Genomic DNA, 12,543 nt, shown 5'->3' on the forward strand with positions numbered 1-12,543 from the left:
GGTTCCTGTACCCGACTGATGTCTTTAATGGATCCGCCCGAGTGTGCCTCTACTGCATGAAGCGCGACCGCGACTACAAGCCATGCTCCAACTGCTGAACCATGGCCCGAAGTCTTTGCCGGAGCGTTCCCGAAAGCTCCTCAAGGCCCGGCAGTCTTCTCCGCATCGCTCAATGTCCCGGTCGCAACCTCGGAGTTTGTGAGACCGATTGCCGAGCCATCACCACCACTCGTCGTCGAAGTCTTCGCCCTTGGGGTCAGGTAAGTTGAAGCACAAGAAGAAGTCAAAGATGTATCGCCGCTCTTCCACAGACCGCTCCGGCCTCAGCACCGCAGGGCCCCCTTGGATCCAGGCCTGGATCCGGATCGGCGCCGGTCGACCTAGTTACACCTCTACCGACACCAATTCCACCGGCACCACATCCGCATCGACCTCGGCTTCCACCCTGGCTTCCACCCCAATGTGGACATAGAGCTAGACCGGCGTCCACCGATGGCGGATCCAGCGCCGATGGGTACTTTTGTCCCTGTGTTCCACCCTGGCAAGATTGGCAGCCAGAGGAGGGTGAGGAAGACTGGGAGGGGTCTGGTGACCCTTTGACAGACCAGCTGGAGTATGAGCTGGACTGGAGAGAGGAACTGGGCGATGCCAGTGATCTGGATACCTTCCCAAACCTAGGCATGTTGTCTCTTCCTACCCTGGCTATGGAAGAGGGAGCATCATACACAGTGGTGTTGCATAGGGCAGCCAAAGCTCTTCACATCGAGCTTCCTACTTTGGGAGACAGAAGTGCTTCCGCCACCAATGAGCTCTTCAGAGCCTCTGCTGCCGTTCAGAGAAGCCCTAACGGACATCCTTTTGGGCACCTGGACCAGTGACCCAACACAGGAGTGCCTGATGGCACCGGGCGACCCCACTTTCATCTCCCAACACCCTCTCCCTGAGAGCTTGGTGGTCCGAGCCTCTATGTCCAAAGGAGCCTTACCTAGAGCTCCACCTGAGAGGTAATCCAAGAAGCTGGACCAACTTGGGAAGAACATGTTTTCTTTCTCCAGCTTGAGACTGCAGTTCGTAAACACTGCATGTCTGTTGGGCCGTTATTCCCACTCTATGTGGGATACAGTGGCGCAAGTGCTGCCTCAGTGCCCGGAGGAGGGCGGGCCATTCTCCCCCATGTAGTCGCTTCGGGAAGAGACACAGTGAAGTTGACCATCCCCTGTGGGCTGGATACCGCCAACGCACTTGGCAGGAAGATTTCCACGTCAGTAGCTCTTCGGCGCTACACCTGGTGGCGTTCGACTGTTTTTTCCGGGGATCTCCAATCCAGACTTATGGACGTGCCCTTTGATGGCCGTCGCCTGTTCAACGACAAGGCAGACCATGCGCTAGAGCGTATAACGATTCTCGGGCTACGGCCAGGTCCTTGGGCCTCTCCACCACCCGCTCTGCGCAGTCTGCCTTTTGCCCCTTTCGTGGCTACCGAAGAGTCACAGGCGTGCCAGGCTGTTCAACACCAGCACGGCTGGGGATGTGGGAACCACCAGCGGTGGTACTGGGGGCCAGCGAGCAGGCCAGTCCACCACAGCCCCCTCAGCATCAGCCTCCAAACACTCCTAGTCCAACCTTCCAGGGCCACCAAAGGCCAGTGACGGTAGGATCCGCCATCACCTCCCCCACTGGCGCACCATCACAACGGACAGGTGGGTTCTGCAGATAGTCCGAAGGGGCTACTCCCTCCCCTTCGAGACTACCCCTCTCTAAATGCCACCTCAGTACCATAGCATGTCGGAGGATCACCTGGCCCTTCTGCAACAGGAAGTTTCGTCCCTCTTAGCCAAGAGGGCCATCGAGTGTGTTCCTGCCCCAGAAGTACATCGTGGTTACTATTCCCACTACTTTCTACTGCATAAAAAGGACAAAGACCTGCATCTTATTTTGAATCTCAGGAACATCAACCGCTTCCTCCGGAAGGAGAAGTTCAAAATAATGACGCTTGCTCAAGTCTTGTCTGCCCTTGACCCTGAAGACTGGTTGGTAGCGTGGGACTTGCAGGATTCTTATTTTCACATCCCCATCCTGCCGGCTCACCGGCGTTGCCTGCAGTTCATGGCAGGCCGCAAGCACTTTCAGTTTACTGTGCTCCCCTTTAGCGTTCCCAGCTTCCCTCGGTTGTTCACGAAAGTGATGGCGGTGGTCGCAGCTCAACTACGCGGATCAGGGTTTCAGTCTTACCCTATCTCGACGACAGGTTATTGAAGGCGGGCTCTCCCCAGGCTGTCATCTCCCACCACCAGACTACGGCCGACCTCCTGCATTTGCTAGGGTTCTCCATCAACGTGGTGAAGTCGCACCTGATTCCCTCTCAGAAGCTCCTTTTTATCAAAGCAGTTCTGAACACGATGCAGTTCCTGATTTATCCTCCCAAACAGCTAGTCCAGGATATTCGGGGTATGATTACGATCTTTCAGCTTCCATCCCGGGTTTCGGTCAGGATGACCCTGAGGATGCTGGGCCTCATGGCCTCCTGCATCCTGCTGGTCGATCGCGCCATGTAGCATATGCCGGCTCTGCAGTGGGACCTGAAGTTCCAGTGGGTGCAGCATCAGGGGAATCTGTCCGATTGCGTCCAGATCTCGGAGGGCACTGCATGAGCAGGGGCCGGTCCTCCAACTGAACCTGTCCAGCCTCCACCTCCTTGCGTGGAGATTGACTGGCAGCAGTTGATGTCATTTGACTTGCCTCCTGAAGTCTGTGATTTAATCTTGGCAGCCAGGCATCCCTCCACTAAGACGGTATATGCATGCAGATGGAATACGTTTGTGGCACGGTGCAGTGAAAAGGCTGTAGATCCCCTTTCTGCCCCTCTTTCTGAGGTCCTTTTGTTCCGCTTTTCTTTGGCCCAGCAGGGCTCTGCTCTTGTTACTCTCAAGGGTTACCTTTCAGCCATTTCAGTCTTTATCAGGCTTCCTGATCAGCCTTCTCTTTTCAAGTCCCCTGTTGTAAATAGATTTCTTAAGGGCATTACTCATCTGTTTCCTTCGTAATGCCTTACTGGGACTTTGACTTGGTGTTAACCTATCTTATGTGCGCTCCCTTTGAGCCTCTATATAACTCTCCTCTCGGACTCTTCACTCTCAAAACTGCCTTTCTGGTGGCCATCACCTCTGCGCGTCACAAGCTCTGTCTTCCAAGCCTCCTTTTCTAGCTATTCATCCGGACTCGACCCTTCTTTCTTCCAAAGTGTTCACCTCTTTTCATATTGGCCAAACCATCACTTTGCCCACCTTCTTTCCGCCTCCCCATCCTTAAAATGAGCAAGAGAGGCTCCACTGTCTGGATCCAAAACGTGCGCCTTCCTTCTATTTGGATCGCACCAAACCTTTCCGGGTGGACGACTAGCTCTTTGTTGGTTACGTGGGTGCTAGGAAAGGTCGGGCCGTGCACCAACGGACCATCTCCAGGTGGGTCGTTCTATACATCAAAGCCTGTTACTCTTTGGATAAGAAGGAGCCTCCTTTGGGGCTGTGTGCCCATTCTACCAGGGTGACGGCAGCTACTACTGCTTTGGGACGGGGTGTCCCCCTAAATGACATCTGGCAGGCAGCTACGTGGGCATCGCTGGACATGTTTACGAGACACTACTGCCTGGGCAGCAAAGTCAATAGAGACAGCTTCTTCTGCCGTTCTGTTCTCCAGGACTTTCTGGTGTGATCTTGGTTCGCAGACCCACCTCCGGGGTTGGTATTGGTGCGGTATCTATTCTAAGGCAAGGAATCTATAACTAACTGTTTCTTTCAGATGAACAAGTTACTTACCTTCAGTAACAATATATCTGTAAGAAGCATAGGTTAGTTATGGATTCCTTACCGCCCCACCCATCCTTCCCGTTCTCCAAACTGATTGCTAGGGTGAAGGACATTCTTTCAGGGCCCAGGTTTTGTGCACCAGTGATCAGTATCTTGCATGGGTCTGTTTTCCTGTTGCGGAGAGTCGCGTACAGAACTGATGTCATTGCGCGAGGGCGGTGTCTAAGTAACTTCCGCACCGGGCGACCACGATGCCGATGACTGAGGCGGAGTCGAAAGACTCCACCTACCGATGTGCAGGAGTACTGCTGACTAAAAACTTTCCGGATCCAGTCTGACGCCTGGGGGATATTCTAAGGTAAGGAATGTATAACTAACCTATGTTTCGTACAGGTATATCGTTACCGAAGGTAAGTAACTTGTTTATCTAGAATGGGGGCAATGACAGTGCTTCTTGTTATTCTTTTCCCTCTCTCCTTAGATCTTCCACTTGGGAAATCTTTTTGAAGTGTAAGCATTTAAAAGAGGCAGGGGAGTTGACAGGATGACTTCTCAACACTCTTCTTCCTCCTCTCTTTCTTCAACATCATGCTTAAAGCTTAACATGAGCCTTATCTCTTCTCTGACTTTTTAAGTCCTTCTGGACATTTTTAGGAAGAACCCACTTTCTTTGGTTCAATGGGAGGATCGTGAGCAATAAAACAGACTGTGATTGAGGCGTTCTTTCTCCAGAAAAAAATAACTTTCCCTGGAATGAGCTTCAGGAAAACAGAGATATGAAAACCTCCAGGTGTTTTTGGATTCGTCTCCCACAAGCAAGAAGAAAAGACCTACCTGAGAAAGGTTACTGCTAGTGAAATGCATCATGGGTAGTGGAAGCTCCTGAGCACAACAGGTTTTTTTCTCCACAGCTTTATAATGTAAGCCTATCAGGCTGTCTTTTTTTCCATTAATGATAGACAGTCTTTGTATGTTTTTACATTCCAAATGCTGCAATTTAGTTGCAAATTGACTTGAGTGTTTTACAGCCTACAGTTTGGAAAAACCTGACTTTGGATAGACTTTTGAAGTGTGCTTCACCTCATATAAACATATGGGCATTGGTACTATGCACATACTGTTAGTTAACAAATATACATTTAAATTATTCTGGGTTCCACACACCCAGTGAGGAATCATTCAAACGTTTATGACTTCAATTAAGATTCCTGTGATGCAGAACCAGGAGTACAATTAAGTAACCATTTCTGTCTGTTTTGGTACTTTACTCCATGGAAGAGGGAGGCCTGTGCAGCGTTCCTTAGGAACTACACTGAGCCGCCACAGCATCTCTGTATGTGTAAGAGTTGGTAGCAGTCAAACGAGTGCAAGAGAAGAACAGGTCAGCAAGTTGCACGATCCAACATGAAATCAATGACATTTTTAATTTTTATTCGTTTTTAGTAAAGTAATACTGTTGCCAATTATAACTTGAACGAGTTCGGACTTTTAAAAAGAATTGCATGCTAAACCATAGGTATTGTCAAGCACCTTTATGTTGCATGTATTCAATTACTTGGACAAGTAAAAGGAATTTAAAAATGGCCAGCCTTATTTGTTTGAATATTGCAAACCATGATGTATTCGTCATATTGAAATCATTGGCTGACTAAAGTTATATAACGTGAAGCAGGAGGTTGGAACAAGTAAACATTTTCATCTGTGTTGTTTGATTTGTGTTATCTTGTTGAAATCATCTTTCCTTTTTTAAAGTCAATGTACCCTATGAAAGGTTGTCAGCTTTTTACATTTTTGGGGGTTCACTGCAGATTGACACGTACTTAATGTTTAGTCACTAAAAACAAATCAAAGGTTTTATAAAGAAAATGTATTGGTCAATCATCAGGTAATATTTTGAGCTGAAATAGACCCATGATGGAGACCAGGACGAATAACCATTTGGAACAGAAGCTGGGTGTGTTATGTTTCCAGACTTAGGTGAATTGTAGGAAACTGATGTAGCGACTTCTGACCCATGTCTTAAATGTTGTTTGAAGTGAGTTTTAAACAGGTATTTGTTTCTTTCAGAACGCGGCTTGAGGAACTGCGAATGTTCTTGGAAAATGAAACTTGGGAGCTTTGCCCAGTAAAACATAACTTCAGCATTTTGCAATTGCATGTAAGTTATTGTGGACACATCATGAAGGTCCCGTCATCCGTGATAAATATTATTTTCCTTGTTCTGTTAGAACAGTCTACTAAAGCAAAAACAAGAGATAGTAAAAGGTGGGGCTGGTGACAAACTTTTCAGAAACAACATTTTCTCCACGAGTTTAATAGGCATTAGCATGGTGACTCTCTGCTCCTTAGACAACTGCTTATGAACACTATTATTACTAAATCAGACCAGACACTTAAGGTGGCGGAAACCATGCCTAGCCAGTAATGTAGAATCTACATAGGTTTCTTGAAAGCGATGATTTAATTGGGTTGGTGCTCCCCAACAAGTCGGGGAAACACTAGAAATAAAGAAGCACATAAACACTCCAGTCTGCATCCTGAATGAAGAGACTGTCATCAGAGATCAATGTTCTGTGCTTTGTTATTCAGGGGAATTAACTTGACAAGAATGTATTTCATTTTATTTAGTTCTCATTAATTCAGGAGATTGAACCAATTTGCCAAATCTGTCATGGTATGTCAAAGGCTAACCATGCAGAGTTTTCAAATTTAAGCTGTTAAAACAATATACTGTATTTATTCATGTGATTAATTGTATGTCTGTGTAAAATACCCCCATTTGCTACCAAGCTCGTATTATATTGAAGATTTGCTGCTCGACTTACAAAGACATTCACCTAACAGAGTTGCATAGTAACTCTGGAGAACAAAGAAGATCCAGAGCAAAACCTCACATCACTCGGAATTTCTAAAATTTGGGTTCTTCCTTGCACAAAATCAAAAATTCTCTGGGGTGGCAACATGGGTCGGGAACTCTCTTCCTGTAGATCTAAAGACAGAAACCCATTTACTCTTATTTGGGAGATCTCTAAAATTATCTTCTTTAGATTACACCTGGGCTAGATTAGATACATAATTTGACAATCAACCATGGTTCCCTGACATTATTCTAATGTCTGCTCTATTATTCCTTGATGTATTTTTATGGTCTACTAATATTCCGTTTTGTATCTTATCTATTATTGTTTGTAAAGCGCACTAAACGTTAGGTGTCGCTAGTCTGTATAAAATATTTAAATGCGTAAGCATTAACAATATATGGCTTAATTCATATTTATTGTAAATCCTTTATAATCATCCTGTTGTAAATAAATGTTAAATTTACATTACAATACCAGAAAACGAAAAAATTAAATAACCTATGTAAGCAAGAGTCAGTAACTCAAATCTTCCTAAATCTTACATTAACACAGCTTTAAGGCACAAACAAGAGAACAGACTACTGTTCAAAACCAAGAGTACTATGTATGAAGGCTTTTTGTTCCTTTAATTCTAACTTGGTTTAGTTTTGGCTTCCCATGGATGAGCAAGTGTCCTTGTCATTGATATTGCTAATGAGCCAGAGCTTGGTTAATACTTTTAACTAACCAACAAATACATTGAATTTCTGCTGCTTCTATACACTGTGACCAGGCCTATTTAAGAGACTTCACGCTCATGCGTTGCAAACAGGCCACAACAACATTTTCCGTCCTTTGAGTTGGACGTGGCAAGTGGAAATCATATTTGTTATTGATTCCAGTTTGTTCACCGTATCTACTTGAAAACCTTGCATCATTGTCCCATCCGGCCCTCAACTTTGCAATAGGAAGAAGCAGAAAACTGAATTGCATGAAGATTTTTCTATTGTCTTAGAAGGAATCTGTAAGTAATACTGCAGCTCTAATTTGGCTTACCAATTTAACAGGACCTTTCTCATTTATGCTTCAGTAGTCTTTGTATAGTCTCCATTAACGTCCTTAGCATCATTTTTTCTTATGCTCTTCATTTAAAATCAATATGTCCAAGTTTATTAAGCATGTCTTTGGCCCTTTCAAATTGTGCTATGATTCTATTGCAGTTTTCTAACAATAGATAAGTTTTATTTGAGGATGAATAGTTAACTTCATACCAGATCGTACACTTCAGTTATCCCTCATTAAGACTTTGAAGTAGACCGCAGTAGTTTTCCCATTGTCAATATGCAATGTGCCTCAACAGGCTAAACTCTAGTAGCAGTTGTGCTGCGGGGTTGAAATTGGAAAGCAAAAATATACATCTAAATGTTTTGTTCATTTACTATAATCCTTCAGTCAATATATTCCCATTGGTAATGGTGACCTAGTTTGCTGAGATAAAGAATTTAGGAGAAAAACGTCAGCCGTGGAGCTTGACAAGTTAGCGTATAGCTTCACTATTTTGTGTTGTGTGAAACTGGCTTTAAATTTCTTGGTATTAAGATATGTTTTTATACCTACCTCCTGTCTTGCCACACCCCTAAATACAAGTAGGAATCTGACCAATTCTTTGTTGTTTCTCTACTTTTCTAAGTATATGAATGGGTATTTTTTCCAGAGATAATTACTTTTTGTTTTCGCTACAAGGTCATTTATTTAGCTGCATTTTTCCGTGAAAACGCACCAATTTTATTGTGGTGAAACAACACAACTCTTCAACTTCACAGAGGCCTTTGTGAACTGAGGGACTTATGTACGTAGTGTGGCTTGGGGTGAATTTCAAAAAGTGTTATAGACAATGGGTATAGGAGACAAGCCATTTCCAGTGGCTTATTAAATACTGTTGTTAGGTTGAGTAACTAAAGTTGATAATTTGTGGTACAGTTCTGCACCAGTATTGTGTGCATTGACATTGTGGCTTGCTAATAATAGTGGTTCGCACTGCAAGTTCCTTTACTGTCACCACCAGACCATCTGCTAGCTCCAGACTGTTTTTATTGCTGATGAGATACATTTCGTATTGGAAGTCTCCTGCACCTTTTCCTGCTTGAAATCCTGAATTATGCGTCGCCTGGCTCAGTTTCACTAACACCGCTGATGGTGAGAGACAACATATCCACCCCATTGCATGCTACAGTAATTGAAAATGATCACTTTCTGCTCTCTTCAAGAGTCCGCATTTTCCCACTGTGTATTTTCACTGTGTGTCCTTCTTTTGATTCTGTGTTTATAACTTCTGTACAGGAAATAATGTCCTAGCAACTGCTTATAAAGAACTGTGGGAGCCAATGTGGCTTATTTACACAAACGTGCTGATACCGGTGGCACTTGCCACCCACTCATAGAGTAATCAGTTGAGCTGGTGTGGGGATGCCCCACCTACTGCTTACCACTATTTTAGTAGCTGATGTAGGATGTAGATTTCAGCCTTAACTCAACTATGCTCACCTCAACTATGCTCACCTCATAAAGGAAAGGACATCCTTCAGAAAGTATCTAAGACTAGCTCCCACATATTTACCGTGTACATTGAACAATCCCCAGCCAATTATATCACCACACAAACTTGTGTATATGTGCTGGTTTTGAGGTAGAGAATGCCTGGCCTGTGGCACAATTGTTAAAGAATCTTTTGCCCGTTTTGAAATTCACTTTCCGACTGGAGGCATATTTTATCCCTATTGCTGGGCACATTACAAACATTAGTATACTTCTTTTTAGTGTTGCATGTTTCGTGGGGAAATCAAGGAAGATATGTTATCTGTTGCCCTTATATCAAAATCTTTTCGCATTTTGGGCTGCATTGAGTAGCCAAACCAAGTCTTTGTATTGCATTATACATACCATATGTTGTGACTGGGATTATCCTCTGTATCAGAAATTTGTTTTTTTATCTCTGCCATTGTGTCCTGAAGTGTACCAGATTCTTGCTGTAGTTTGTTCATGTTGGTAATGAGTGAGTCAGTGTTGGTTCCCGGGATCTTGTTCAAGGATCTAGTGTCTTTTGTATTGCTGATAATGTTGATGTGCTCCATTGCATCAGAGTATTGTTGGTCCTTGGTGGTCATAATATTTGTGGAGAGATGTCCCTGTATTTATGTCTTGCTTGACAGCACAGCTGTTGCCAGACCTTACGTGATCAAAAATGCTTACTACAGATAGGAACAGTGGCTCAGTCGAGGTGTTGGTTCATTTGAGTACAATTGGTTTTAGTCAAAAGCTGTATTTCGACAGAAAGAGAGCTTTCTCTCCAAACACATGTGATCATTTGTATATCCAGCTGCTTGAGTCAGGCGACTGAAGCTATTGTCTTTGACCTTTCTGTCACACACATTCCACTGTGATGGATGGAGCTTGTACTTAAAGGTCACACAAATTATTAAACCACTTCTCCTACATAATTATAGTGTTAATTCTTCTCTGATTGCTATGTGTGTAACTTCATATGCTCAGTAAAGCAAGGATGTGTTCGTTATGGTGTCACAATAATGACAAAGGAAGGCCCATTGGGAAAATGTTTGTCAGATTTCACATAGCTTTGATTTGTTTAAAATGAAATTGTAAGACATAGCTAGTGGGTCAGACTTACTTATTGTGAAAAGCATTTATCTGATAGAGCCATCTAGCCACAGATTCCTTTCCTTTGACTTTCCCAGGTTTCAGACTGGATCCGGAAGATTTCGCTTTGATAAGTACCCCTGCACGCCAATAGGTGGCATTGGTTAGTTCCGTTATCAAAAAGTAAAAAAGGTTTCCCGACCAGTCATAGACCATAATACATCACAAACCTAGAGTATGATTACAAGTACACAATATCATAGGAGAGAAGCTCAATTTGACCTAATCATAATGCTATCATTAAAATACAATTAGTATATATTTCAACAAAGTATTAAAACAAATTATTACAAATGTTTAAAAAAATTATTAATAAAGACCACCAACAAGACTGTCACAAGTTATTGTAGGAAACATTCATACATATTTATTCAGTACAATGTTATTCATGAGCATTTTATGTGAAAAACAATATAAACATAATAAAATCACGATGTAATTAAAAACCAGAATCACAATACTGGAAAATGAGCTAAAAAAGAAGCAGTTGCTTATTTTTTAGCTAATTTTCCAGTATTGTGATTTTATTATGTTTATATTGTTTTTCACATAAAATGCTCATTGTAGGAGAGTAGGGTCTGCTATCCTATGGTCACCACAAATTTTTGCTTTTTGCTTCACTGGTTTATGACTTAATGTGGCTGTGGGCCTGCTAATCAGACTCACAGCCTGCTGTTCTCTCTCTAAATTACAGCCAATGCACTCTAGGTGCATTACGAATTAGAACTGGTTCCCCTTATTGGCCCCTGTAACAGTGTACCCTAGGTACCAAGGGCATAGGTGTTTCCAAGGCCTACCAGGGGCTGCGGCATGTATTGTGCCACCCCTGGCCTGGCCTCCATATTTGACACAACTGGCTGATCACTCAGCTGGGGTAAGTTGGTGTAATCACCTCTTACTTAGATATAGTATCCCTATATCTAACCTTAAACTGGACACATATGTTCCTATCAGCCACTCCTATGGAAGGCCTCTTCAATCCTGGAGGCAGAGTGCTTGGAAATATGTGAGATGGTGCTCTAGCATGAGCTGAGCCTGTCTGCAGCTGTCGGGAACCACTCCCTTAGCTGTTCCGGGATATTGCCATACCATATACTCTTAAGTGCATTATAATCCTTGCGGTTATATGCTAACTTTGGTTTGGCTTTATCAAAACATGTTGAGTAAGGTGTCATACGATTTGGAATACTATCCCCTCGACAGTTCTGTCGACGGGGATAGCATTCCACCCTTCTAGAGGGACACGACATGTGTGTAGCCTTAACCCCGGTTAAAGTTAACCAGAGCCTATGCATCACAAAATGGATGCTGCCACCACAGACACAAGTCTGACCTCCTGCTGCTGGGAGTCCTTCCAGCGAGGGAGGCTTGGACAAAGGGTTTCCTGCCTTGGGAGGTGCGAGCACCACCCCAGACAGGATTTTGTGTATTGGGTAGGACAGGGCTGAATAGATTGAGACATGCCCGGGGCACACAAGGTGTCCCCGTGCATAAGCCAGTCCAAACCGGTCCTGGGACTTTCCAGACCCAGGCCTGGCGAGGAGCTGGACAAAGGAAAGGGGGTGTAACCGCCCCCCTTCCTGGTCCCACCCAGAGGAGGGACCTAGCAGGTGATCCACCCCTCAGATTGGGAATAAGAGTGGGAGCAGTGCCAGAGCACCTCAGATCATCCTGAATCAACTTTAAACGAAGAAGATGACTGGACTTCGACATTCTGCTGCACAGAAGACTGAAGAGCATCTCCCTTGTGGCCTAGGAGTGGCCACCCTGTGAACACAGGCACCAACCAGCGAATCGACGTCTGCTTTGCCGCCGCCTCCTGCCGGAGCCCGAGCCCAGAGCCTGACAAGATCCAGACTCACAGACTTCTCACAGCCCGATCCACAGTCCCTGCAAAGAAGGGACCCGTGGAGGCACCGAGAGACGTGGGACCGGACATCTTGGAAGACACCCGAAGAGCTGACTGCGCAGCATCAGAGGCACCCTCAACGTTGTGCTTTGGGGACTGAGAACCCCCATCACCGAGCAGCCCTTGCACCGAAGATCAGCCCCCCAGCATCTCCACGATCTGCGTGGGGCCCTTTTGCATTATGCCACTCGACGCGCTATCCCGGCCACTAGCCACGTGGTCAGCGGCCATCTTGGCGACGAAACCGAAGAACTACACTGCGGGTCTGGTTGCT

At 44.8% G+C, this 12,543-nt stretch overlaps 1 protein-coding gene across 1 annotated transcript in view; it reads left to right on the forward strand.

The window, feature by feature from the left end:
* The window catches only part of VPS50 (VPS50 subunit of EARP/GARPII complex), a 791,964-nt gene that overhangs the window by 354,431 nt on the left and 424,990 nt on the right, over positions 1–12,543 (forward strand). Inside the window, exon 17 of the mRNA XM_086941875.1 lies at positions 5,874–5,964. Coding sequence (XP_086798001.1) covers positions 5,874–5,964 — 91 coding nt within the window. The remainder of the gene's footprint in view (positions 1–5,873; positions 5,965–12,543) is intronic.

The sequence above is a fragment of the Lissotriton vulgaris genome, chromosome 10 (assembly GCF_964263255.1).
Source record: "Lissotriton vulgaris chromosome 10, aLisVul1.2, whole genome shotgun sequence".
Lineage (NCBI taxonomy): Eukaryota > Metazoa > Chordata > Amphibia > Caudata > Salamandridae > Lissotriton > Lissotriton vulgaris.